The sequence below is a fragment of the Trichoderma breve genome, chromosome 2 (genome assembly GCF_028502605.1).
Source record: "Trichoderma breve strain T069 chromosome 2, whole genome shotgun sequence".
In the NCBI taxonomy this organism is placed as follows: Eukaryota; Fungi; Ascomycota; class Sordariomycetes; order Hypocreales; family Hypocreaceae; genus Trichoderma; species Trichoderma breve.
The window spans coordinates 1,884,846-1,909,919 of record NC_079233.1 but is presented as its reverse complement, the minus strand read 5'-3'; the positions used below and the strand labels follow the sequence as shown (position 1 = coordinate 1,909,919).

Sequence of the window (25,074 nt, the reverse complement as noted above, 5' to 3'; positions counted from 1 at the left end):
CAAGAAGAAAGTCCGGCTCTCTCTGACGCTGGAGACATATATTCGGATTCAGAAGAAACGCCCCTAAGAAAGATCGCAGCGATGAAGAAGGGACCGCGAGTGGCGGAGGAAAGGGATAGTCGAGTTTTGAGCGATGACTCTGAAGAAAAGCCTCTGAAAAAGCAAGCAGCGCAGAAGAGCCGAGTTTCGAATGATGACTCGGAAGGAATACCCCTTGGGGAGAGAAGAGCACAGAAGAAGAGACCACGCGTGCCGGTGAAGAAGGATAATCGAGTCGCAAAGGATGACTCGGAAGACGACGACCAGCCTCTTTTCAATATCTTAAAGAAGAGAGCTAAGAAAATCAAGATCATGCCGTCTCGCGAGAAGTCGTCATCCTTTGACTGAGAACTTTCCTACGTCCTACCTGTTTGATACCAAGCTCTGGTATGCATGTTCACGAGCAGATTGTTATATCTCTGATGTCAGCCAAGGATGGATCCGTTACTTGTTTCGATAATATATAGTGTAAACTGGGTAATACTATAATTGTTGGTTCATAATTCATTATTTCTTAATGGTAAAGCCGAGATATAACTCGGCATCAAACTATTTTAGCTTGTCTGTGCTGTAAAAGAAAGGGCAAAGGGGGGCCAAAAGAAGCTATTTGCTAAAGGCCATCGGTCTTTTTGCCGCATCCAGTGTAAAAAATAAAAACAGAACATTGAGTAGAGCGGAAAAGAGAAAAGGAGAGAAAAGAAGAGAAAAGAAAAGAAAAGCTCAACCAATTTTGAGAATCAACGCAAGAGTCTCGCTAATAAACACCAGAACGCCAATAGTATCTTCCACTTAGTACCAACGGAGTCCGAATCTTCCATACCTAGTATACCCGTCCGTCTTGCAAATATAATCTAGTCGTTTATAGTCGATGATTATGATTACCCTTGATTGTCGTTCCCTGGTCGTCCGCTTGCCGCGCTCTCGCCCACCTTGACCTCCTCGTCAGGAACCCCAATGCTTACTCCGCCAGCCAAGCTTGTGGTGCTTTGCCTGGCTCGCTCGCGGTCTCGGCCATGACCATAGATGCTCTCTCGAGGGCCCGCGATACTAACGCCGCCGCCCGGCGCAACGCTTGCACTTGCCGTTGTGCTCGCGCTATCGCTCCTATTCCTGCTCGCATCACTCGATCGCCTCTCTCGGACGAGCCTCTCCAATTCTCGGATACGTCTCTTGAGGGCCTCGTTCTCCTTCTTTGCGTTATCTAGTTCCTGTCGATAAAAGGCCGTCTCTTCGTACCGCAAAGTCGCGGGCATCAGGCCGGGGCTCATCTGGTCACCCAGAACGGAGCTACCGGGAGTAGCCACCACGGAGCTCATCATGACGGAGCTAGCAGCGGCAGGGTTCCTCTGCTGATGAAAATAGGTCGATGGATCTATGGAACTAGGTGGCGCGGGCGATCCAGTCTGGCTTCTGCGAGAAGCGCTGCTATTCTGCCGTGAAAGCGATGCGGGATGGGATGTTCGAGCTCGGGCTTCGTACGACGAGGCAAAGTTGGGGAAAGTCTGGGATGTAGAAGACGAGGTTCTATGGTGGCGGCGGGAGGTAGGAATAGAAAAACCGGAGCCGGACAAGAGCGACGACTCGACAATGGGGTCGTGGGAAGAAGTAGCATTCGACGTCGACGAGGCGTTTGAAACAACCGACGCATTGTGGGCGGCCCGAAGCATCGAGAGCTCGCGAGTCAGACGATTTACCTGTCGATGGTCAGTCGATGGTTGCGCCATGGCTATATCATATCGCCATCATGTGTTACATACTACTGCCTCCTGCTCCTTTTCCAACTGCATGTGAAGCTCAGAAGCCGTCAGAGGCCTCGGGTGCCGCAGAGGTCCCGGGCCTGGCCCAACGGCGGCATCGGCTGAGCCCATGGGCGACTGAGGCGGGGGGAAGCCGGGAGACGGGAGAGCCTGCGAAGGAACGTGCTGGTTGACAGCGGCCTGGTTGGAAGGCAGAATGTTGACAGACGCAGAGGGCGGCGATGATGCGGACTGCAGGTTGGCCGACTGACGACGAGAAGGTGTTCCGCTGGCCAGGACATGAGGCGAGGGGGGCACCGAGTTTAGATCTGGCATCTTTGCTTTTGTAACGGAGCGCACCCTTTTTTCTTCTTCTCTTTCTATCTCTCTTGTTCCCTTATCCCTTCCTTTTTTGGTCCCGCTGTTGGCCGGATCTTTACGCGGTTTTTAATCTCGTTCCACGGATGGCGGTGGCTGTTCGGGTCGGCAGGGCTTCTATCGGCGCAGAGGCAAAGACGGCAAACGAGATTGAAGATGCGGTGTGTCGTTGAAAAGCGTCCGGGCAAGGTTGAGACAAGAGAGACGTGCTCCCCGAGGTCACCAGATTTGTCGATACGGGCCAGGCACCCCCTTCGGTGGGAGGAGCGGCACTATTAGGTGCGGGGTGAGTGGAAATGTGGTGGCCGCGGGCACTAAAAAGTTACCCGACCAGCCCACTAACGGCGGTGCTTTTAGGGGTTCAGGTTCAGTGTTGGTTTGCATTAGCTGTGAGGGGGACAAGCAGCGCCTCCATAAGTTGGGCACTATTAAAGTTTCCAGGTTCGTTCCATTGTTCCAGTCGCATTGGTGATAATTAGCTCCGTTGCGGCGTGATTATGTGTGCGTTCTAAATACCTTATTCCTTGTGTGTGAAGCTGCGCAGACGATAGTAGATGGCTGGAAAAGTTGTGGTTCTGAAACTGATACGTGGCTCATCTGCTAATACCACCTAACATGCTCTCTAGGTAGTATCAATGACATCGAAAGATTGGATGACTTCAGCTCCTTGTGCAACCTGTCCTTGTCCTATTAGCTCCTTCTTGCACTCACCAAACAGAATAACGGCTCAAAATGTCCTTCATCAATCAATGTGAGATATTCCTTCTTAAGCTTATCGCAGCCTCGCAGCTTATGCAGCATAAGACCACAGGAGCACGTACACCCACCTGTGGGGTTGTAAACCAGGGGCTCGCCTTCGTTCGAGAAATTGTCTAATAACACCGACTCCTTACCTCGACAACTGAGACACACATTGCATCGCCATGCACTTGTATTGTGCCATGACGTCTTGTTGTCTCGATTGTTAGTAATTGAATCTGGCTGGCAAGAGATAATTCCCATTTTATCGAACCAGTAATACCGCAGATATGTGCCGAAGAAAGCGTTTGCTAGACAATTGTCATGATCGGACTTTATACTCCGTATAAGTTGTGGGCACCGTTGCCAACATGAACTTGGAACCACAACATCGGTTAGAAGTAGAATTCCAAGGCAACAAAAAGGGCCCAATGAAATAATAAACGTATCTTACAATGCTCCATATTTGATTTTCGCATATCTCAGAACGGTGAGTATTCTCTTATCCGTCTAATCGGTTTGCGACATCAACATGATGCAATCGCCCGCCAATGACGGCTCTGACGTCAACGCCATCTACCGCATCTTTGCGTAATACATTTAAACAGCCAAAACCAAAGCAGTTCAGCTTCTACATTTTTTCTTCAAGTACAACATTGTTTGGAAATACACCAAAAGCTCCAAAAAGCTTCTTCATCACCAATTCCATCAACTGTATCACCAATTCCATCACCTACACCACTAAATCGCCATGCCTGAGGGACGTCAATCTCCTCCTCCCGAGCGCCAATCCGCCGCCCAAATAGGGGACACTGGATCCGGCAAGGCCTCAGATATCAGCAAGACCAGCCAGAAGGACCCAAAGTCCCAGCTTGACGTGAGTGACTCAATTCATTTACACGCATAAATTATCTCTAACCAAAACCTTGTGACAGTGTCTCACATCGAACCCCAAGGGGCCGATGGACGATGTGCTTAAACACAAGTTTTCCAGGGAGCCTGGAAACTGTGAGCGCTAATTAGAGCGACTCGTATACCGCAGTTCGCGACTAATCTTTGTCATAGACACTCCGTTGAACGCTTAAGGAGAATAAATTGGCATGTTCATGTTGTACAATAGTCATTCATAGCATCAATCATTGCATCGCTATACTATACTATCCTTTGCCCGTGATTTGAAACCGTAAAAACTCGTATAAGAAATCATCTGAACGGATCATCATAAGAAAGACTACTAATAATTTTCACAACTTGCAACACAACTCCATAACAATTTAATAACTCTGGTTCGTTTAAGCGGTCTTCTCATCAGTAGAGGTGACTCCGGGAGCGGGAGCGGGAGCAGCAGTTCCAGGGATCACGGTAGCATCGGCAGCCGCAGCGGGCGCAGGCTTCTCCTCCTTCTTCTCCTTGCCAAAGACCTTTTCAAAACCAGCCGCCTTGTAAGCGCTGCCACCGTGCTCCTCCGTCTTCAGATCAGCCAACCGCCGGGCCTCGCTGTGAATATCCTGCACCTGTCTTGAGCCATCAAGATAGAACTGCGCAATCTTCTTGCCGGTGGGCGTGTTGCTGGCCTTCTCAAAGTAGCTGCTCAGGCCGGTGAAGAAGTTGTTGGCGCGCTGGGAGATGCCGTAGCTCTGGTCGGCCGTCTTGGCGCGGTCGGTGGCCTGGTACTTCTTATCCAGATCCTGCAGGGTGCTGAGGAATCGCGACGAGACGCCGTGCTTCTGGTCCAGCTCAATGGCGCGCTGGATGGTTGCGTCGCCGACGACGTAGCCGTGTGCGAGGTACTCGGCGAGGATGCGGGTGCGGGGCTTCATCTCCTGGGTAATCTCGTCGTTGCTGTTGCCCTGTCGAGCAAAATGCGAGCCATCGTCCTCGGAGTCGCCTGTGGCGCTCGTCACCTTGATGTGGTTGGGGCCGAGTTGTGTGTTGTTCAGGAGAAGCGCGGTCTTCATGGCTGTCTCCTTCTCAAAGGTAACCTCTGCCTTCTTCGTCTCGCCCTCGGTGGTAACCTTGATGTCGGTAATTTTGCCACTATGAAGCAGTTAGCTTAGGCTCGTATAATCAAAGTTCAGAGCTGCAGGTGGACGAACCAGAAGCTAAAAAAGTCCTTAACTTCAGCATCGCCAGTTGCGGCGGCAATGTTCTCGACGTGAACGGTGGTAGTCATCTTTGCTGGTGGTGAGAATAGGGGTTTGATAGTGTAGAATAGCTATATCGTAGAGCTTTTGAGAATTCCAGGAGTAGGTGATGGAAGAGCAGAAACGTGGCGATTTATGTAATTCCTGCTTTGGGTTACGTATCGTGGCTTCAGGTTAGCTGGAGTGGAGGGAACCAGCCGCGCAATTTAGTATCGCAACACCTCGTGGAGAGCTTGATTGAGGGGTGTCGGCGGGGCAGATGTGCGACGTCATCATGAAGAAGGGGGTGAGGCTAAAGCGAACGTGTGGCGGTGCAGTCGTGTTCTTTCGATACTACGGAGGAAAAGGCCCCAATCAATATCGCTGTGGCTCAGCATGGCTCGATGGATGACGTCTTCGTTTTTTCCCTGAGCATGTGAAAGAGCGTATTGAATCATCTATCATAGGTATAATTTCTTGCTTTACAGTATTACAAACAAGTTCACAATAGCTATCACTCGTTTGTTTGTTTGCTTGTTTGTTCAAGTTACGGGTCCACAAGGTAGTTCTCACAGTACATGCAAGCTGGCTATGAGTGGAGAGAGCCAAGAAATGATGCGAGGGAGCCAAAATGCTACTTGAACTGCAGGAGAAACTGCCGTGTAACGCAAGGTAGATCTCAAGTACCTAGTCTACATGTTCATTGGAGAGTGTTAGAATGTCGCCCTCCAATCACACGGATATTTACAGAACAGATCAAAGCATCTCTGCTAGTCTGGGCAAGACGCATCCCTGGATAAGACAAGATAAGACAAGCCACGGAGAAGCTAGCCGGGCGGGAAGACGAAACTCGTCTGGCGGCGACCTTGCGCTAGCTGTTGCTTAGTTGCGCCACAGTCTTTGATGCCTTTGATTGCTCAGATTGATGGACAGAGGCTTTGTTCTCCAATTTCCTGAATCTTTGTTGTAGAGAGTACAATAGATTGCATCCCTTGAGCCTGAAAGGAACAAGCTCCATGCCACCTGCCATGTTAACAATCAGTTGTGAATCGCCAGTATCACGTGAAAGACCAAATCTCTACCTGAAAAGTCGCCATGGGCTGTTCGTCTCTCCTCACTATCAAATCTCTAGGATGTTTTCCTTGATCACCTCCCACGTCTTAGTGAACGCACATCATGTACAGACCTTCTCGCCGTTACATTTTGGTATCAATCAGATCCAAACGTCAGCAAAACCTCGAATTCTACAGCATGACAGCAGTCGGACATTGTCACCCGTGGCAAAAGCTGCTGAAGATGATTCGACAGCCTTCAAATACATACATCATTCTGGCACTACATTCGAAACGTGGAACTAACTACCAATAAACCTTCTCCTATTCATGCACATCAAGTCTGTTCATGTGAATCGGCCCTGTCCTTTCAACATGTTAGATGGCCATGAACCTCCCAGGAGGTAAAACAGACACTGATGGCTTTAAACATGCGAGAAGATCGAAGAAGAGATGCCAGGACTGAGGTTACAGAACGAGCCTCTCTCTGCGTTCTACAGGGGACATAATGCATTACTCAGATCTGCCAGCATCAGTCACTCCAAACCATTCAAGTTACAGACAAGTCCCACATTGTTAATCGCCCCATAGCTATCGAGCTCCGCACGGATTACAGGCATCGAGTAAAGCGACTTGGATACAGAGCCGGCTACGGCGATATCTAAGCGAGGCCTAAGACCATAAACTACCCAGAATACTATGAGACGACAAACGAAACACCAATGAGGAGTGTGCTGGATAATACGAAATTCGTCAAATTATGGTTTCTGCATGATCGGAGCCGCGATCTCGAGTGCATGATTTTGGCTGTTTCTATTAGATGTCAAGGGGTCTCGACCAGCAAGGTGGTGTGTTCATATTCTGGGTAATTTGGAACATGTCTTGCAGCCATCCATTGATGAGGAAATTGCTCTCAACACTGCCAATAACGCCGTTACACCTCCCTGCTTGCGGCTAGTGCCAATACCGACTCGGCTATAATGCTTGACCTACTTCAAGGCTCACTGTTACGTACTCACTGCGGCTCATTTCTCAGATTCAACTACCTTCTGGTCCCATCTCAATCCATGGCGCCTCAAGGAAGGAAAGAGAAGGAATAAAGCGCTTCTTCGCCAGCCGATCTTCACCACCACTGCAAATGGATGATGCCTGTATGAATCGGCGTCACCGCATTTTCATCGGCTGCCTCGACCCTTGTTCAGCGGCTACATACCCCATAGGGCGCAACAGGGATAATGGGCGGGGGTCGTGAGTTGGACCCTTGGCAAGCTGCATGGCCCAGCTAACAGCAAGATTTTCCAGCCTGTTTACGCACATACGACGACAAAGAAAACACCAGCTCTGGATGGAAACGATGAAGCTGAAGAGAGCATCCTGAGGGCTGCAAGCCTGCAACACTGGGCGCCGAAACATGTTTCTCTTGTCCGGGACGCGGCCCCACCCATCGGCAGCCGCAAAACGGCTTCATTTCCTCCCGTCTCACACACCAAATCTCATAGCAAGATGAGGGTGGCGGCACGTGGGGCTGAAGTGTTTTTAAAGGTGACAAGGGCATCCCGTCAATATGGTAAAGGCAAACAGCCAAGAGGAAATTTATCCCCCAACAAAGCAGGAGGGCCAGCAACGCCATAAGACGGCCAAAAAGCCACGTTGCCACGGTTGCTTCAGCATCTTTCTTTCGTCTCGGCCTCACGAACAACTCCTCCATCTTTTCGACCTCCCTCATCATAGACTGGTTCTCCTGTGAAAAGCCTTGTTTTGACGCATTCGTTGTAGCCAACCAATAGTTGCTGCTAGATCAGGCTAGGACAGGGTACGGGAAGCCAGCTTTTACGGCTCACGCGACGCACATATCGTAGAGAGGAATCCACTCGAGTGCATACAAACTAGCACTGACTCGACCTCTGCGCCCCGACCGCCGCTCTTGAGAATCTGGAGATTTTTGCATCATATATCAGCGTTTGGGCCTGTTTTATGATCAGCATCTGGGCCTTTGATCGTGGGTCCCGATTGTAGCAGGACTGAAAATCGACATCTTGCAGCCGCGAGTATAGTTGTTATCGTCAGCCGTGTCGTGACCTATTTGCGTGTACTTGGTATGTTTCTACGAACTGGTAAGGCCTTGTCCGATCCTTTGCGATATTTGCCGTTTGCCGCCACTCTCGTGTGCCACTCGTGACCGACCTTTGCGGCGGGGATGTTGAAGTTGGGCTCGAGTTGGGCATACAGTGATTCGAATATCTCTCAGACCAGCCTTGTTTTCCGTTGTCCTTATATTTCTCTCATGGCCCATTCTGACAAGGTTGTCCTAGGTCTATCCAACAGAATAAGCAATTAAAGTCACCTGTCTGTGCCTGTTTACCTTACTTTGTTCCAATCTGAATCGATCCACACAAAAATATCCATCATGGCGCGGGGCATGTCCAGTTACTCCATGTCTTCAGGCTACTTCAACGGCTACTCCTCCGACTATGAAGAGAAGCTTCTCAACACTGTCTGGATGGGCCTTGTCGGATTGGAAGTTTTGATGGTCCTCGGCGTCGCTGTTCGCGGCATCTCCAGACGGCTCAGCCCACACCTCAAGCTGCGTTCACGATGAGTTTACAACATTCAACCACGATATCATAACGGCACACATACATACTTCGTGCACATGGCATTCCAACACGGACTACAACCGTCTTCCTCCGACTCATCAGCACAATTCTACAAAAACCTACAATTACACTCTTTGAGCAAACAATTCTTTGGTTTCTAAAAAATCTCGACGTTGCAGCATAGCGAGCGAGCATGGCGGCTTCTTTTTTCACTAAAAAAACTTTTCCTGCAATGGGCCGGCGTTTTAAGTGGCATATTCTTTTTGTCTCTTTTTCAAAATATCTTGGGCGACTTCTTTTTTCTTTTTGTGTTCTGCGCCATGCATGAGAAAAGCGAGCGAATACAAATGGCAGAGCATGGATTTAAATGACTGGGCAAGACGAGACGAATTGCGAAATTTGCTGGTTAGATGATGAGCTTATGAATGATACCTTTTTTTCTTTCTTCTCACCGCCATACATGAAGTCTTTCTCGCTGCGAACTGTGACATGGAAAAACTCTTATACAATATTCTGTATATATCGGCTTATGCCTTGAAAGTAAAATCTTCCGCGTTTGTTCTTTAACATATATTTTCTTTCAAAAGTATCTCGCTCTCACTATGACTGTTCTAGACTGTATCTGTCTCTCTCTTCGTTCTTTGACTTGGAACATAAAGTCACATACAACCACCAAAAGATCTCACTAACCTGCGCCAATTTCCATGCCAAAACAAACATAACCCTTTTGCAACCAAATCACCCAAATCCAATTCTCAATACCATGTAACTCGATATTTAATAAAGAGGCATCGTCCCCTCCGTCTCCGCAAAAGCCTTCTCCAACATATCCAAGCCCTCCTGAATCTGCTCCGCCGTCACCGTAATCGGCGGCGCAATCCGGAACGTGCCACCAAAGCTAGGGTGGCTGCTCAAGTTCGCCCACACGCCCAAGCCATACGCCGTGTCGCCGATGCTCTTGGCCAGCTCCAGTGCGGGCTCCTTGGTCTCTCTGCTGGCAACGATCTCGACGCCGGCCATGAGGCCGCGGCCGCGCACGTCGCCGATGCAGCCGTAGCGGGATTTGAGCTTCTGGAGGCCCTCGTGGAGGACTTTGCCTGCCTCGCGCGCGTGCTGTACGAGGTTGTCGCGGAAGACGATTTCGAGGACTTTATCGCCGACGGCGGCGGGGAGGGGGTCGTTGACGTGGGTGGTGTAGAACATGAAGCCCTTTTCGGCGGAGACGCGGTCAATCTCGTCGCTGGTGATGACGGCACTGAGGGGAAGGCCGTTGCCTAGAGTCTTGGACAGAGTGAGGATATCCGGCACGACGCCCTCGTGGTTGATGGCCATGAAGTCGCCGCATCGTCCAACTCCGGTTTGTGCCTCATCGACGATGAGGAGCATGCCTCTTGCCTCGCAGTGCTTCTTCATGGCCTTGAGGTATCCAGGGGGGAGAACAAGCATGCCTCCGGAGCTTTGAATGCATTCCACAATGCAGACAGCGAGGTTACCAGTGGACTGCAAGTCGATCATTTTCCAGCCGTAGTCGAGCTCGGCCTCCCAGTCATAGGATCCATCGGGCTTCCGGAACTCAGAGCGGTATGCGTTTGGTGAGGGAAGCATGAACTGGCCGGGGATAGTTGGGCCCTGACCCTTACGACCGAAGTGGTATTGAGCTCCCAGAGCTTGGGCAGTCATACCGTGCCAAGAAGCTCCGAGACCAACAACTTCCCACTTGCTGGTGTAAACTTTTGCCATCTTGATAGCGGCCTCATTGCTCTCGCCGCCGGTGGAGAGAAAAAAGGCTTTGTCCAAACCCTCTGGAAGAGCCTTGCAAAGACGCTCTCCGAGGCTGATAACAGGGGGAGAAACCATACCCGAGAAGAGATGGTCAAGATACATGGCGTGGTCGTGAATAGTCTTGACGATTTCGGGGTGTCCATGGCCCAAAAGACAAGACATCTGGCCTGAAGTCCAGTCAAGGATTCTGTGGCCAGAGGCTGTGTAAATGTACATTCCACGAGCCCCGATGATCACATCATCGTGAAACTTGGTGCCGTAGTAGGCCAAGTGTGCGTTGGACTTTTCACGGAGCTGCTTCTCGTCGATTCCAGCGTAGAGTGTAGGGACAACGTCGAGTTTTCCCGATACGGGAACCAGCAGGGGGCTTTCAGATTCAACCAGAGCTCCCGGAGCCATTGTGAATGTTTGTATATGTGTAAAAAAACAAAAATAAGAAAACTGTCTGAACCTTCCAAGGGATCAATGGATATGCAAAGACTGGATTGCTCCTGTTGGTTGAAGAAGACAGTGTTGTCAGACAACTATTGCGGTTTGTTTGCTGCCTTGACTGCTTGATGATGTGAACTCCAATTGTACCCGGCCTCCAAGGACATTATGGCATTATATACAAAAACAAAAAAATCTCATCTCTGCGCTTTTCCCGTCTACTTCCGATATCGTATCGTTGTGGGTATCTTCGCGGCGGTGGTTGCTTGCTTTCCTAGCTTTGCCGCGGCCAACAAAAGTTTCCCGCGGGAGATAAACTTGCCCGGCGCTGACTGACAGCTCCGTATTATTCTGCGGGACCCCTATTTCTCCAGTTTACCCACCGAAACTGATCCGTTGGCTTTATTCTTTATTTACCAGGCGTTTTGCAACGGGTCCCATACGCTTGGAAAGATGTGATCCAGGATCGAGGCGTCAAAGTCCTGGAGGTCCAGGCTGCTATTATTTCCACCTTGCTCGTCTGGCGCCACGCCCGCCAGGATCTTCTCCACAATCTCGGCATGTTGGGCAAGGCAGATGTCGCCCAAATCCCACTTGTACTGCTCCTGATGTGATCGAAGCGTGGTGATTATGTCGCGGGCAATCCTGAACGAGGGGCTTTGGGCCAACCCTTCGGGGGAATTCTCAGTCTCCAGCGCGCACCGCAACAAGAAGTTGACTGCAGCCGGGAAAGAAAAGGAGCTGACGGACATCCAGAAATCACCGAGGTGCTCCGGCTGAAAGTCTTGAATGAGCATCAACATCTCCTCAGATGTCATGCGTGCCCCAGAATACCGATTCAACACTCCCTCCTCGTTGACATGGTCTCCCTGCTTCTCTGCCTCAAGCTGTATCCTCTGCAATAGCAGTTTGGCGGTTAAGTATGCTAAGCGAAGGTTTGCGGCTCCGGTAACATCCAGATGAGATCCTCGTAAGACAATCCGGCGACAAGGTCCCTCCAATGTCTCAACCCATCGATGCAATGCATGCTCTAGATCGGTAGTGGTCTGTTTATCTCGTCCAACGCAGTACACGTACTGCAGGAATCGGTCAAGCACTTCGCTTAGAGTTACTAGCGAAATGAAGATATTGGTTCTGAGCTCAGAACGCGGGTTATTTCCGTCTGCTAAGCCTTCACTAAGATACTCTAGAGTTGGCGGAGGTACATCATACTGGGACTTTTGGATGTGAGGCGGCGTGCCGTGTGCCAAGCTTGTCCTGCAATTCGGAATTTGTAAGTCAGATTTTCATCTCTCTCTCTGTCTTTCTGTTTTTTGAAACTCGATAGTCGAAAAGATCACACTCACCATCTGTCATGAACCAACAGCGCCCACCAAATCTTCATGCGCAAATACTTCTCCGGTAGCGGAATCTGCCATGGAAGAGGGCTGTGGTTCAGTCCCAACGAATGTGCCATGGAGACTGCAGATCCGAGAAGCACGCCGTTACCTATCAAAGAGGTGGTAGGGCGTCCACCAATATTGAGTACAATTGCCTTGATGATAGACATGCCGGGCGATAGGTGAAGCTCTGAGTATACCGCTTCGTTGGCGAGGTTCCAGATGAAGCGACTCTCCGGACACCTGTACCGACTCAAGACGGGGGAGCTTTGCCAGTACACAATGGTATGAGCATACAGACATGCCAGCAGCGCTGGCGAAATCCGCGTCTTGTCTTCCCGGTATTGACGACGAAATGAGACTTCATCTAGAAGTGGTAGACACACGTTTACTTTTCTAAAGTATCTACAAGGGGAAAAGAGTCAGCTACGTGGGAGTCGGCCGGCGAAAACGAAGGACGACGAACTCGTCTATAATGGCCTCATTATGAGGTTCCAGGAGCTTCTCAATAATCTCCAGCTTTTCTGCTGAGAAACTACGATTCAACTTGAGGCCCACCGGTCTCTTCTGAACCTCAGTGAATAGAACCGGACGCGAACAGCTGGCGGGCTCCGGAATGATCATTCTGGTGCTTCGGGTAGCTCCGGGTATACCCGAGAGATATGTAGACAAAACTTGACTATCATTGGTGGAAGCCGGTCCTACAATGTGTAGATTGAGGTGTTGATCATCATCGGAGCCCAAGGCCAGAGTTGATTCTTCTCCTTGGTCTGTCCTCGACATGCCGGTGATAGACCTTGGCGGCACGTTTGGCACCGCCATTGAGCTTTGCTGCCCCATGGACGTGCCTCTCGTCCCAATTATGGACGCTGAGGTATTGGCCTTTGCATTCCCGTGGAACGGCGCCACGCCTCGTGCAACCCTCAAGGGGCTTGCGCCAGAGGCATCGGGTGACGGCCGAGCTTCCACTCGACGGCGACGGCGACGAGCAGGTTCCGGAGATTCAGATGTTTGTGAGTCTCCGGGAAAGTAGCACTCAGTACCGTGAGCACGACACGTCAGACATACGGTAGCATCGCTTGCGGTCTGGCATCGTGACTTTCTCCGGCGACAGGGCACACACGCCGGCCGGAGGTGAGACCTATAGGGCCGTCCGCCGCCACTCTGCTGCTGATTCTCTTGCATATCAGTCCGTCAGAGTGAGCGACTGTAAAAATCTGACAAAGCAGAGGCAATGTGCTCGGGATTGGTCTTCAGCAGTGGTGGATATCTTGCAGAGACTTATAATGCAGCATGTATGTAAGAGGCAGCTTGGTGGTAGTTGTCCGCGGGAAAATGTAAAGTTTCCCTGGCGGTCACGCTAGGAAGTCTAGAATACGAGGCCCGCTCAATGACCAGGTAGGTGGAAACCTAACAGCCTTAGCTCGAATGCGATATCAAGATCTCGAATGCCACCAACAACTCCGTTTGTGCATGAGAAGATGATGCAGATTTGATTGAGTAGGCGTTTCGGAGGCGTCTCGATGAGAAATCAGGCCAATGGTATGAGAGTCGCGTGAAGGAATGGGTAAATGTTGCGTAGCTTCCCTGTGCAATTTCTAGACGATGATATCCATCACCATAAGTTCTTTGCGTCTTCTCAATGCAGAGTGTCACCTCGCTTCCTCAGGTAGTCTATAACGATGCAGTTCGTTGCTTTCGATGCAGATTGAAGCAATTTTAACCCAGTGGTTGAGCATCAACCAGCGCCACGGCGGTATAAATACGCAACAGAATGGTCAAGTCGAACTCCTCATCACCAGGCCAGATGACCCAATTCCGGTACAACTGATAAATTAGTCCGTTATCTCTTAACGAACACTTCTTAGGGCATTCGCAATGAGTAGGGAATGACTCTAGAATAGTAATCCCCAGCTATCAATGATCAACCCTTGTCAATCATAGGGTTGCAATAGAGCACTTACATTGCTGGTAAGAAAGCGTCTATGGAGTAATCCATACTTGGAGACGTCTCTCCAATTAAAGTCTGGCCATTGAATAAGAAGTTGCCTGTGCTAAACAAATCCTGGGCCTTTGGGCATCCTCCATCAGTGGTCCCTTGTCACACTTCTGCAGTTGGGGGAGGGTCCCCTGCAGCCAAAGCTTCAACCGAAGCTATTCTTGGAGAACCAATGATAAGACCAATGCTCCTCCGGCCGGTCCGTTGTCTGCATGGACAGAAAGTACTAGATCAGATGATGGCGTGTTGCATTGCAGACTCGTTGCATCACCTGCTCCGCCTTTGTGACATATCTGTTGACAACAAATCACTGGCCACAGAGCATCCAGGTTTCCTCTTCTAGACAGAGGCTTCCGATGACGGCTGCAAAGGCCGGGCATTGTTCAACCAAAGTTTGTCGCCGGGCCAGTAGCAGCGGCGCCGCAGCGGGTTGTTGAGTCCTAGATAGCGGGTGGAGCAGATCTCCAAATACTTTCCCGCGGGAAAGTATTTCGATGGTCCAGGCGAAGTTAAAGAAAATCTTTTCCGGGCAAGATGAGATGATTACCACAGGCTGCAGCAGATAAGCGAGCGCAAGAACTGTGGTGAATGGATGCTGCACGGCCATTTGCCGCCCAACCTGGACTGATAGCAGTAGCGGCTTATTCCCTGGCTCTCGAATGTTATCTTTCCCCCTTTCTTTTCGCAGGATAAGCGGCGGGCATTGTGCAGTCGTTGGCAATGGCTCAAGAAACCGAATCTCGACGTCTCGAGCAAAGGCGTTGATCCCAAAACGTCATGTTGATCCGCTGGCCACCACGTCCGGCATCGGTGATGCTTTTCAATTGTTGCTGCATAATCAATAACCATGCCAACTGTCAACGTGTTGAGAAATTGGAGAAATCTGCCCCCTTGAACCCTGTCGCCGCGGGAAACCCAGGGAAAACACATGAATCGAACAGTCTGGACCCGACCCTCCAGAGCAAGACATCCTAGTGGTCGATTCTGCTTAGAATTTCCGCTTTAAGCAATCCATGCTCAGGGGTGCATTTTCTGACTCCCCGGATTCGTTGGCGTTGCCCGACGATTTGTGCGGGCAAAACGCCGCGGGCTTCTTGAGCACTTTCTCCGGTCTGCTTTTCTTTCTTTTGCCCTTCTGCTGACCATGTTTCTTTTTAGCTCTTAGCCATCTATCGGCGAACAAGTCATGCCTTCACACATGTCTCACTCTTTTCAGGTTGTTGTGAATATAAGTAGCTTCTTTGGACGGAAAATGCAAGCACAATGTAGAGTCCAAGATTCACTGGCATGAAGCGTGAAAGAGCGACGCCTACGTGACTGACCGCCTAAATTATGCCACACAGCGCTGTGGATAGACAAAATCCAAGAGAACTCTCGCAAATCAAGCATCTCATTCAGCAAATCAACTCCGTAAAATTTTATCGCATGTCATGTTAAACATGCGTCTCTAGTGTGCACTTATGGTATAGAGTATGATACGTCTAAAACCTATCATAATGAAAGGGGGAATGTTATCATTACATAAAAGAAGGAGCAATCACATGGCTCAAACATGGCTCCGAAGCAATAGACGCTGTACTAAAAAAAAAAAAAAAAAAAGAATATCAATCTCTCCTTAAAACATCTCACGCATGTGAGGGAAAACTGTCCCATCTGCCGAGGCAAAAATGGCATTCTGCGACTCTGGAGAAGATAGAGCGGCGTGAGGAGGTATATGCTGCTCTTCTCCGTTGCTCCCAAACTGAACTCCATTGAGACCCACGTAGCCCTCAAATATGCGTGACATCTCACTCTGTATTTTTTGGCCGTTATTGTTGTTCACCATGGGTTCCGTATTCTGCCTAGGAGGCATTGGAGGATGCTGAAATATAGGCTGGCTAGAGGGCATGGTATCCATGTGGCCTCTTGCAAGGCCAATCATGCCCAGCGCTGCGCTCGAATGAGGGTCTTCATCTGGATTCAGACCAAAGCGAGGTGCCACGTCCTTGAGCGACTTGATGGTTCGCCACAGTCGCTGAGATACCCAGCTCTTGACGGACAGGTCCTTGACTAAATCTAGTGCCATGTAGAACTCTTCTCTGCAAACTGCACTAAAGCGTACGGGTGCGTGTACTGAGGCAAGGAAGACGACGGATATTGCTGCCGCAAGAAACTGGTGGTAAAACACCTGCGTTCTTCGGTAGAGGTTGGTAGTGCTATTGAGGTGGTGGAGATACTGGATGGTGTCCTTTGCCAAGTCAACAACGCGCTGCGCTTGTAATGGATGTTGCATAATGCTGGTAGCACTATGTAGGACAGGAGTATACAGCCATGTTCTTATCTAAGAGGCCATTAGTTCGGCTTAGGCAAGTTTGACAATTGCACCACGACTTACTTGATTGAAACGTAGATATGTCCATATCCTCAACCGTTGCAGATTATATGATGGCGTTGATGTCATTTGGGTTTCCTTGTCCCAATTACGCACTCTGATCTCTTCTGGTACACTCTCATACCACCGCAGGATCTCTTGGTCAAGTCGTTCAATTTCCTCCTGGCCCAGTTCTCGGGCAAGAACGGGACCAAAGTGAGACACTTGACGCCATACTTTGGCACCTATTCGAGAGTATGTGATCATGGCAACAAGGTAGGGATATTCATCCTACATGACGTTAGTCTGACGAGCTCCATCTTATTTTTCTCTTTCTTCCACAGTCATCGAACTCACAGGCATGGGTAAAGTCGGGTCAATCTCATCGTCTTGGATAGCATACGGCAGACCCGTACCAAATGCCCATCGGCGATCAAGAACGTAAGCAGACCAAAAGCTGTTGAGAGCATTCTTCCTCTCAGTCTCATTTTGTATCATCATCAGCCCTCTCTTTTGATGAATGCCGAGCTCTACGCACAAGCGCACCACCTGTCCCATGACACGCCAGGCAAGTACTTCTTCATTAGACAAGAATCGATATCCGGCAACAAGTGCCAAGAGGGGAAGGTCGGAGACTTCAAGCCCGTCCGACATGAGCTTTCTGTTAATGGTATTTTCCATGCTCTCATACAACCGCACCGCTTTCTCACAATGACCATGTCCTTCTACAACAAGAGCACAACACATGATGGCTTTTAATTGCAAAGTTTGAAGGTCATTCAAGGGCTCAGTTGGCCGTTGGCTCTTAAGATATAGCGCGATGTTCTTGACATGCGCAATCACGGTTTGGATATTGAGAACAGGATACATGATGCCAATCTCGTCTTCATGCACTCGGCAGAGGCGCACCATCTCATCTTTGTCAAACTCCAAGAGCGGGTCTGGCAGCTGGGGTATCTGGACTGAAACTGAAGAGGAAATGTGGTTGCTTGGTGGCGGCTCATTGTCATCCGCTTCTTCAGTAGTCTTCCACCCCATATTGCTGATTGTCTCTTTGGCCACATCGAGGGTAAAGGCCATGCTCGTCGGCCCCTGAAATGGCGTCTGCCTTCCAGGATAGTCTAGTCGGTGGCCAGATGCCGAGCTCTGTGATGGAGAGGGTGCGATGACTGAGTTAGTAGCAGGTACGATGCGATCAGAAGATGGCGGTGCGAATCGCGACTCGCTCTGCATGTTGCGCATGCTCTGGTTGAGCCAGCTGACTTCTTCTTGAAGGCGACTCAGCTGCGCCGCAATCTTTTTGTATTCTTCCGAGTCTTTGAAGTTGTTAGAACAGCAGTTGGGCGCATAGAGACACGCCAGGTTGAGATTGCCACATCGCTGGCAGGGCGTTTCTCCGTTGCATTTGATCTTGCGCCTCTTGCATTCGTTACTGTAGGGGCGGCCCCCAAATGTCAGCAGAGCTCAGTATATTCCACCGTCATTGCATCCTTTGATAGGCAGCCAGCAGGTGAGAAAGGTTTTTATATATTACTGAAAGCCATAGAGTGCCAAGTGTGAGCTTACCAGGCAATGGAAATGTACTGGACCACGACGTCAGCTGATGGGATTCAACCAAAAACGGGCATAAACAGTTGAATGATTTGTCTATCTGCCGGGATGTGCAACGAAAGCAGCAGCCAAATATTGCCTTGTGCTTCCAGCGCCTCGGCTCTCTTGGGACCTGTTCATCTTGGCACAGCATGTGTTGGACGGAATGCATCTTCAACACCTCACGTCCAATCGCCTCGCACCCTTTCATAAAAATTACAACGACAATTGCATAAACTCACCCGATTCCTCTTACTCCGTGTCTGTTTCGCCGTCCCCGCCTCGTCAACCGACTTCCTCTTGTTCGCATTGCCATCGCCAGGCGAAGCGTCGTCGTGCAGCGCGGAATTGTCTCCGTACATGGCGGAACCTGGGCTCATGTGTGTCCGTGGCTGCGGCGTCTCGTACGAGACACTGGCCGAGTCGCTCAAAGCGGCGACTGGCGCCGTCAGGTAGCGCAGGTCCGATGCCTGCGTCTCAATCTGCTCCATGTCGCCCTTTTCCCTTCACTTCATGTGAGGAGCCACAAGGGGAGTAGAAAAAAAAAGGTATAGAGAGGCCGTTCGGACTTTGTGGCACGCTCCTGCACCAAGCATAAAGCCGCGCCACACGTGACCTCTCAGCGCCCGGCACCCGAGGGGAAAGATGGGATCGAATCGATGCTCTTCGTGCTTCTTGCTTCCCGCACTCAAGATAACGGCCGGCAGAGCTGAAGTACGGGTTGCAGGCGACGTCTGTTCCGCCCTCTAGGAAGCTGAGCCGCTTACGGGCAATCAATCTCGTCGCGTGGTGGAGACGAGCCGGAGCCGAGGTCGATGCAACTGAACTGACAGGTCCTGTAACAAGCAACTTGGACTCCTTGATCAGCCTCGACAGGCATGTACGAAGCAGAACGAGGCACACTCGAGGCATGGCAGGGCGCCAAATGGCGACGCAAGGCAAAGCGAGGCAAAGCGCGGGCGTTCCCAAGCCATGTGGAATTCCCGGTTCCCCACGGCGCGCTTCTGGTCCGGCTCAATATTCCGTAATATGGGTTGGTTGATTGGGTTGCAGGCGTGGGGCCCGCGGAGCACGGAATTTGGCGATGAAGGACGGGATACGGGTAACGTTATCCAAATGACAAAGCTTTCTTCCTAATTCCTATCAAGCGGCTCTTGATGAAATCCGCCAGCAACGTGCATCATGCCCGTCCACGCAGGCAGCTAGCGGAGACGACTCTCAGACAAGAGGAGGCTTGGTCACCAAAGAGCTCTTGGCTTCTGTTTTTGATTTCATCTAATGGATATTTTGGTTACATTTCTCATTATGCCGTTGTCCCCTCCCACACTTTACGCCCCGTGAGCAGGCAGAATCGTGCCCTCACAATCGCCAAACCCGATCCGCACTCCGTTCTTCTCGCAGTATCCTCGCATGTTCAGGCTGTCACCATCTTGGATGAAGCGACGTACCCCGCCCTTTTCAAGCTGAACATCGACCTTGCCACCCTCGGTCATTTCGAGCAAGCTGCCACGTTCCCGAGGCTCTGTGCCGCTAATGGTTCCCGAGCCCAACAAATCTCCGGCCCTGAGAGGACATCCGCCAACGGTATGGTGAGTTATCATCTGCGGGAAGGACCAGAGCAGATTTCGGCCGCTTGTCTTGGACAGGTCGACATGGTCGCCATCCGCAGCTGTGACGCGCATCATGTTAGTACTTGCCGACGAATGTGACTGAGAGGGGGGAATCGCTCACTTGTAAGGCCGACTTCAAGCTGAATGTCAAACACGCTCTCCTTCTGTGACTCCTTGAGATAATCCTGAACAGGGGTATCATTCGGCAGCGGCTGAGCTCGGAAGGGCTCCAGCGCATCCGCGACAACAACCCAAGGGCTGATAGTTGAGCCAAAGTTCTTTCCGTTGAACGGTCCGAGGGGCACATATTCCCACGCCTGGATGTCGCGAGCGCTCCAATCATTGAGCAGGACGAAGCCGAAAATGTACTCCTCGGCCTTGTTGATGTCGATTGACTCGCCCATCTCATTGGGCTTGCAGATGAAGCAACCAAGTTCCAGCTCAAAATCCAATCGACGGCAGGGAACTGTTGTCGGCTCTTTGGGGTTTGCCGCTGGGTTGGGCAGGATCTGGCCACGGGGTCTGCGGATGGGAGTTCCAGACACGACGATGCTGGATGAGCGGCCGTGGTATCCCACAGGTAGGTGTGTGTAGTTTGGCTGCAGGGCATTGTCCGGGCCTCTGAACAGGACACCAACTTTGTAGGCGTGATGGTAGCCGGCGTAGAAGTCAGTGTAGTCTCCAATCTGCATCGGCAAGTGCATCTTGACTTTCTCGACCGGGATCAGGACCTTTTGCTTGAGCGACTCATTGTCCTTGAGAATCGCCGGCACATCTGTGGATTGACTTAGAATGCGCTGGAGATCGCCTCTCACAGCACGATGAACTGCGCGTCCACGCTCAGCAAAGGCGTTTAGAGATGTCTGTCCGAAAACTCCCTCCAGGTCACGGAGCGAGCTCAGCTGTTGCTTCGCCTGCTCATCGCCGGCGAGTGCCTTGAGGTCAATGACGAAATCGCCAATTCGTGAGGCGGCGCGGGGCTGCGAGCCGCCCTCAGAAAAGATGCCAAAGGGCAAGTTGTGGATTGAAAAGTCGCCGTTTTTGTCCAGCGGGACCCAAGAAGTTTGTGAAGCCATCTTGATTCTAATCTGCTATTCAATCTGCTTTGATCAAAGGAGAAATGAGAAAGAAAAACAACCAACAGAAGAAAAAAGTAAAAAAACAGCTTCAAGCTTTGAGCTCCTGCGATTTGTTTTCAATCGGCATATGAAAGGCGGGATGCAACGGGGCACTTCCGCGTTTGTGGGGAAGAGCCGAGAAAACCCGCCCGCGCCCGGCAGCAGTTCCGACGCGGATTCGGATTCGGAAATGATTGCGTTCCTACGCTCAACTTCCGTGCAGAAGAATGATATTGCTTTCATCTTCTTATCGATGTTGGTAATAATTGATTATCTTGGAGGATTTGGAATCATGAACTTACAAATACGGTGCGTCGGTGGGAAGGTGGATGGATGATTCCGGCGCTCCCACTGTCTGCATTGTTCCGTAAAGCTGGAGCGTCTAGTCCAAGACTTAGAGGATATCATAATTGAAAGGAAAGTATGAAATACAATGCATAAGAAAATATAGCTCACAGAATCAAATAAACATCAAACATCATTAACAAAAGATAATAATGTGAAATGGGTTTTATTAACACAATGTATCATGTCCAACCCGCTGGTTCCTCTTCCAGCCATCTATCAATGCCAGTATATAAGAAAATGCCCCTAAACTTATTTGAACAGCCGTAATCCGGTGTCCTCTTTATACAGAGCCTCCATCTCCTCGTCCTCGCTCTCCTCCTCATTAAGCTCCATCTTCTGGCCAAACAGAGTTCCAAAGAAGCGATCAATGGCCTCCTGTTCCCAAGTTCTCCTGTCTTCAGACGCCATAAAGTTCTGTAGCTTCTCGTGCACTGTGAATCGCATCTTTCGTCCTTTGCTGGCCTTTCGGTCCACCACTTTTCGGGACTTGGCCTCTTTGTTGGCGGTAAGCATCACCGAGGCCACCGCGCTGGACTGCTCTGCAGCGGACTCTACTGTGCGTTGATCCACAAGTTCCTTCAGAAGCAGCTGGTAAAAGTCGGCATCGTCATAAATGTCCTCGCTCTCGGTGATCTTCTTGGAGGCCTGAACTGGTGCACAAGATCGAGGGACTCGAGTGCGTTTGACAAGCCGCTCATCGGGATTGGCGAGTTGGTCTTGCAGGGCACTGATGAGAGTCTTGGGCTTTGCACCAAGTCTGTTTGCTGGCGCGGTCACATTTACGCTTTGCACCTTGCGAGACCATTTATCCAGTCTGTCCTCTCGGAATCTGGTGGCTCTCTGATCGTCCTCCTGAATCCGCTTCCAGATTTGCTCGTTAGAGAGATCAATCTCAATTCGCTTGCGTTTGCTGCCAGTGGCTGTGGGAGGGGCCAAGTTTTCTCGAAGGTCGCTGATAGTGTTTAGCAATTTGATAGCAGCTTCCTCAGCAGCTTCGTAAGCCTCCGTCTCTGAGCTCGAATCAGAATCTAGGGTGGGGAACGTATTCGCCGCGACGATTGCCTTTTGGAGTCGGATACGCATGTTGAGTAGCCCGTCGTAGATTTTCCTCTGCTGCTGAATAGCCATTCCTTTCTGGACTTCGGTCTGGTTTGATGAAGGAGTTGCCGGAGAAGGTTTGGCGCTTCGCTTGGCTAATTCTTCTTCTTCTTCATCCTCGTCCTCGTCCTCATCTTCATCTTCATCTTCTTCATCGTCTTCCTCATCCTCATTTTCATCATCATCATCCTCTTCCTCTTCTTCATCCTCCTCCTCCTCCTCGTCGTCTTCATCGGAAGTTCCATTGCCATTCAACAAGGCATCAAGGCCATCATCCATGTCTTCATCCTCGTCCTCATCATCTTCTTCTTCAGAAGCAGACATAAAGTCCGCCGCAGAGGCTCGCTTGCTCTTGGGCTGCTTAGGCTTTGAGCTGCCCCGGAATACGAATGCGTTCAATCGTTCATCATCAGATTCCGCCAGAGCATTGTCGCTACTGATTTCGGAGTCGCTGGCTTCTGCGGTATCAGCAACTAAGTCGGCCGCCTCCGGATCATCAAATTCGGCCTCTTCATCATCATCATCATCGTCGTCGTCTTCCTCCTCATCTTCGTCATCGTCCTCCTCTTCTAAAGCCTGGCGCGAAACTCGGGATCCTCGGTATTGACGGCCTAGAGAAATTCCTTCCTTCTCTCGAAGCTTACCACGGCCGACTGTCACGTAGTGCTCAGTGCCAGCGCGCTCATCTTCGCTCAAGCCACTTCCGTTGTCATTGTCGCTGTTTCCATTGGCTTCAGGATCGTAATCTAAGGCCCTTCATTAGTATTTAACGCTATGTTGAAAAAATAAATCTCTTTTCACAATACCTTTGGCCAATTCCTCGTCCGGGTCTTGGAAATCCTTTGCGCGTCCTTTTGCTTTGGCCATTTTGGATGTGGTTTGGCTGGTTTAACAACGAGTGTTGACGCCCCACGCTGGGAATTTTTCTGCTATCAACGGGCATCTGCAAGTTCTAAACTTTTAGGCGGTGGGTGGCGGCAAAATATTAGCTTGCACTGTCTTTGTAGCCAGACCCGAAAAAGCACCAGCGTTGCTGATAAGTGGGTCTTTTGAAGTAATAGTGCCGATAGCATCACATCAACTCTTAGATGAGTTAACATCTTGCTCACTTTGATTGGGGAGTGCAGACAGGCCGTCAACGGTGTTTGCAGCGATACAATGACTTTTGTCAATTGAAACTTCCTACAGCTTGCCTCTTGCGTTTTCATGAATTATTCTCAAGTTTCTTCAGTAAATTTCGACAATGCGCTCCTCGCCCTCACTTCTCTTTCGAGCTGTAAGAGCTCTTCAACATGAAAATCCTTTGGTCAGTTAGTCAGTATTGTTCAGCAAAACGGGCCCGAGTTAACGAAATTTCAGGGTCTTCCTCGATCAGGCACTCCGCCAAGCTGGCCAAAACGGCCGCAGAAGCGGAAGATTGCTGGAGTAGACAAGGTCATTGCGGTATCTTCCGCCAAAGGTGGTGTTGGCAAAAGCACCGTCGCCGGTATGTGCCGAAATTGCAATATACAGTTAAAGATTTATGTGACGGGCTCACAAGTGAGATAGCAAACCTATCACTGGCCTTTGCTAGACTAGGGTACCGCGCCGGAATACTAGATACAGATATTTTCGGCCCATCCATTCCTACTTTGTTCGATCTATCAGGGGAGCCCAGGCTATCCAACAGTAAGAAGGCTATCATTGCCTGCATGCTCTTTTTACTAACACATTCCAAGACAATCAACTAGTACCCTTGACAAATTATGGCGTCAAGACAATGTCGATGGGCTATCTAGTGGGAGAGAGTGCCCCCGTCGTGTGGAGAGGGCCAATGGTTATGAAGGCAATTCAGCAGCTTCTTCACGAAGTAGACTGGGGTGGCTTGGATATCCTTGTTTTGGATCTGCCTCCCGGCACAGGAGATACGCAGTTGACTATTACTCAGCAAATCATCTTGGATGGTAGGCAGCTGTTTCCTGATCATATCAAGCACTATTGCTCTTTTCGTCTCATATACTGATTAGCACAGGATCCGTCATCATCACTACACCACATACTTTGGCAACAAAGGACGCAGTCAAGGGCATAAACATGTTTAAAACAGTTGGCGTCAATATCCTCGGCGTGGTCCAAAACATGTCTCTGTTTAATTGCCCACACTGCCATCAGGATACTCATGTTTTTGGATCGAACAAGAAGGTTGAGAAGCTGTGTCAAGAGCATGGGATTGACTTTCTAAGAGACATTCCTCTTCATCCCAACATTGGCGATGACGGGGAAAGGGGGAAGCCGACAGTCGTCTCTGAACCATCCAGCGAACGAGCATCAGCCTTCCTAGATATAGCTAGAGCTATTTGCCCCAAGATTGACCTGAAGGAGGTTGGGAGCCATAATCACTAACTTTCTTTCTCGACACGGTAACAAATCTAGACGGCATATTCGGGGGTTTCAACATCGTCTGATGAAACGTGGTCGTTGAACCTGCCATCGTAACTTAGCAATCCATTGCTGATCCCAAAGGGGGGCCTGTTCTTGGATGAAACATCTGGTGATTTGCCAAAGCTGTCAAACTGCAATCAATATTCCCATAACCTAATGCTTCTCGTGAACCGCGATGTCAATGTTCTGGTGTAAAAAAAGCGAAATGCTCAACGGTTAGCCTCTGCCACAACATATTGCAAGGCAAATTACCGCAGTATCAACAATAATTTCCTAACTCCATAACG

General features: G+C 50.2%; 10 protein-coding genes across 10 annotated transcripts; 3 read left to right on the top strand and 7 right to left on the bottom strand.

Annotated features, from left to right (window-relative positions):
- Positions 1-81: 81 nt before the first annotated feature.
- On the top strand, positions 82-387 carry T069G_02817 (uncharacterized protein; the record flags this gene model as incomplete). Its single annotated transcript, XM_056170027.1, has 1 exon — positions 82-387. The coding sequence occupies one exon, from the start codon at positions 82-84 to the stop codon at positions 385-387; it is 306 nt and encodes a 101-aa protein (XP_056030919.1).
- Positions 388-917: 530 nt separating this feature from the next.
- On the bottom strand, positions 918-2,111 carry T069G_02816 (uncharacterized protein; the record flags this gene model as incomplete). The annotated part of the gene is made up of 2 exons (XM_056170026.1): positions 918-1,733; positions 1,797-2,111. The coding sequence occupies 2 exons, from the start codon at positions 2,109-2,111 to the stop codon at positions 918-920; spliced, it is 1,131 nt and encodes a 376-aa protein (XP_056030918.1).
- A 1,531-nt stretch (positions 2,112-3,642) lies between these two features.
- On the top strand, positions 3,643-3,976 carry T069G_02815 (uncharacterized protein; the record flags this gene model as incomplete). Its single annotated transcript, XM_056170025.1, has 3 exons — positions 3,643-3,768; positions 3,827-3,899; positions 3,957-3,976. 3 exons carry the CDS (start codon positions 3,643-3,645, stop codon positions 3,974-3,976), a joined length of 219 nt encoding a protein of 72 aa, XP_056030917.1.
- A 207-nt stretch (positions 3,977-4,183) lies between these two features.
- Positions 4,184-5,064, bottom strand: T069G_02814 (RNA recognition motif domain-containing protein; the record flags this gene model as incomplete). The annotated part of the gene is made up of 2 exons (XM_056170024.1): positions 4,184-4,928; positions 4,988-5,064. The coding sequence occupies 2 exons, from the start codon at positions 5,062-5,064 to the stop codon at positions 4,184-4,186; spliced, it is 822 nt and encodes a 273-aa protein (XP_056030916.1).
- Positions 5,065-9,440: 4,376 nt separating this feature from the next.
- Positions 9,441-10,844, bottom strand: T069G_02813 (aminotransferase class-III domain-containing protein; the record flags this gene model as incomplete). The annotated part of the gene is made up of 1 exon (XM_056170023.1): positions 9,441-10,844. The coding sequence occupies one exon, from the start codon at positions 10,842-10,844 to the stop codon at positions 9,441-9,443; it is 1,404 nt and encodes a 467-aa protein (XP_056030915.1).
- Positions 10,845-11,287: 443 nt separating this feature from the next.
- On the bottom strand, positions 11,288-13,075 carry T069G_02812 (fungal specific transcription factor domain-containing protein; the record flags this gene model as incomplete). Its single annotated transcript, XM_056170022.1, has 4 exons — positions 11,288-12,131; positions 12,221-12,658; positions 12,720-12,954; positions 13,039-13,075. 4 exons carry the CDS (start codon positions 13,073-13,075, stop codon positions 11,288-11,290), a joined length of 1,554 nt encoding a protein of 517 aa, XP_056030914.1.
- Positions 13,076-15,867: 2,792 nt separating this feature from the next.
- Positions 15,868-18,683, bottom strand: T069G_02811 (fungal specific transcription factor domain-containing protein; the record flags this gene model as incomplete). Its single annotated transcript, XM_056170021.1, has 5 exons — positions 15,868-16,572; positions 16,627-16,893; positions 16,960-18,034; positions 18,169-18,185; positions 18,435-18,683. 5 exons carry the CDS (start codon positions 18,681-18,683, stop codon positions 15,868-15,870), a joined length of 2,313 nt encoding a protein of 770 aa, XP_056030913.1.
- An 837-nt stretch (positions 18,684-19,520) lies between these two features.
- T069G_02810 (fumarylacetoacetate (FAA) hydrolase family domain-containing protein) lies at positions 19,521-20,878 on the bottom strand (the record flags this gene model as incomplete). The annotated part of the gene is made up of 2 exons (XM_056170020.1): positions 19,521-19,861; positions 19,924-20,878. 2 exons carry the CDS (start codon positions 20,876-20,878, stop codon positions 19,521-19,523), a joined length of 1,296 nt encoding a protein of 431 aa, XP_056030912.1.
- A 639-nt stretch (positions 20,879-21,517) lies between these two features.
- T069G_02809 (apoptosis antagonizing transcription factor domain-containing protein) lies at positions 21,518-23,233 on the bottom strand (the record flags this gene model as incomplete). Its single annotated transcript, XM_056170019.1, has 3 exons — positions 21,518-22,012; positions 22,061-23,112; positions 23,173-23,233. 3 exons carry the CDS (start codon positions 23,231-23,233, stop codon positions 21,518-21,520), a joined length of 1,608 nt encoding a protein of 535 aa, XP_056030911.1.
- A 376-nt stretch (positions 23,234-23,609) lies between these two features.
- On the top strand, positions 23,610-24,748 carry T069G_02808 (NUBPL iron-transfer p-loop NTPase domain-containing protein; the record flags this gene model as incomplete). The annotated part of the gene is made up of 5 exons (XM_056170018.1): positions 23,610-23,672; positions 23,726-23,852; positions 23,915-24,034; positions 24,085-24,309; positions 24,378-24,748. The coding sequence occupies 5 exons, from the start codon at positions 23,610-23,612 to the stop codon at positions 24,746-24,748; spliced, it is 906 nt and encodes a 301-aa protein (XP_056030910.1).
- Positions 24,749-25,074: the final 326 nt, after the last annotated feature.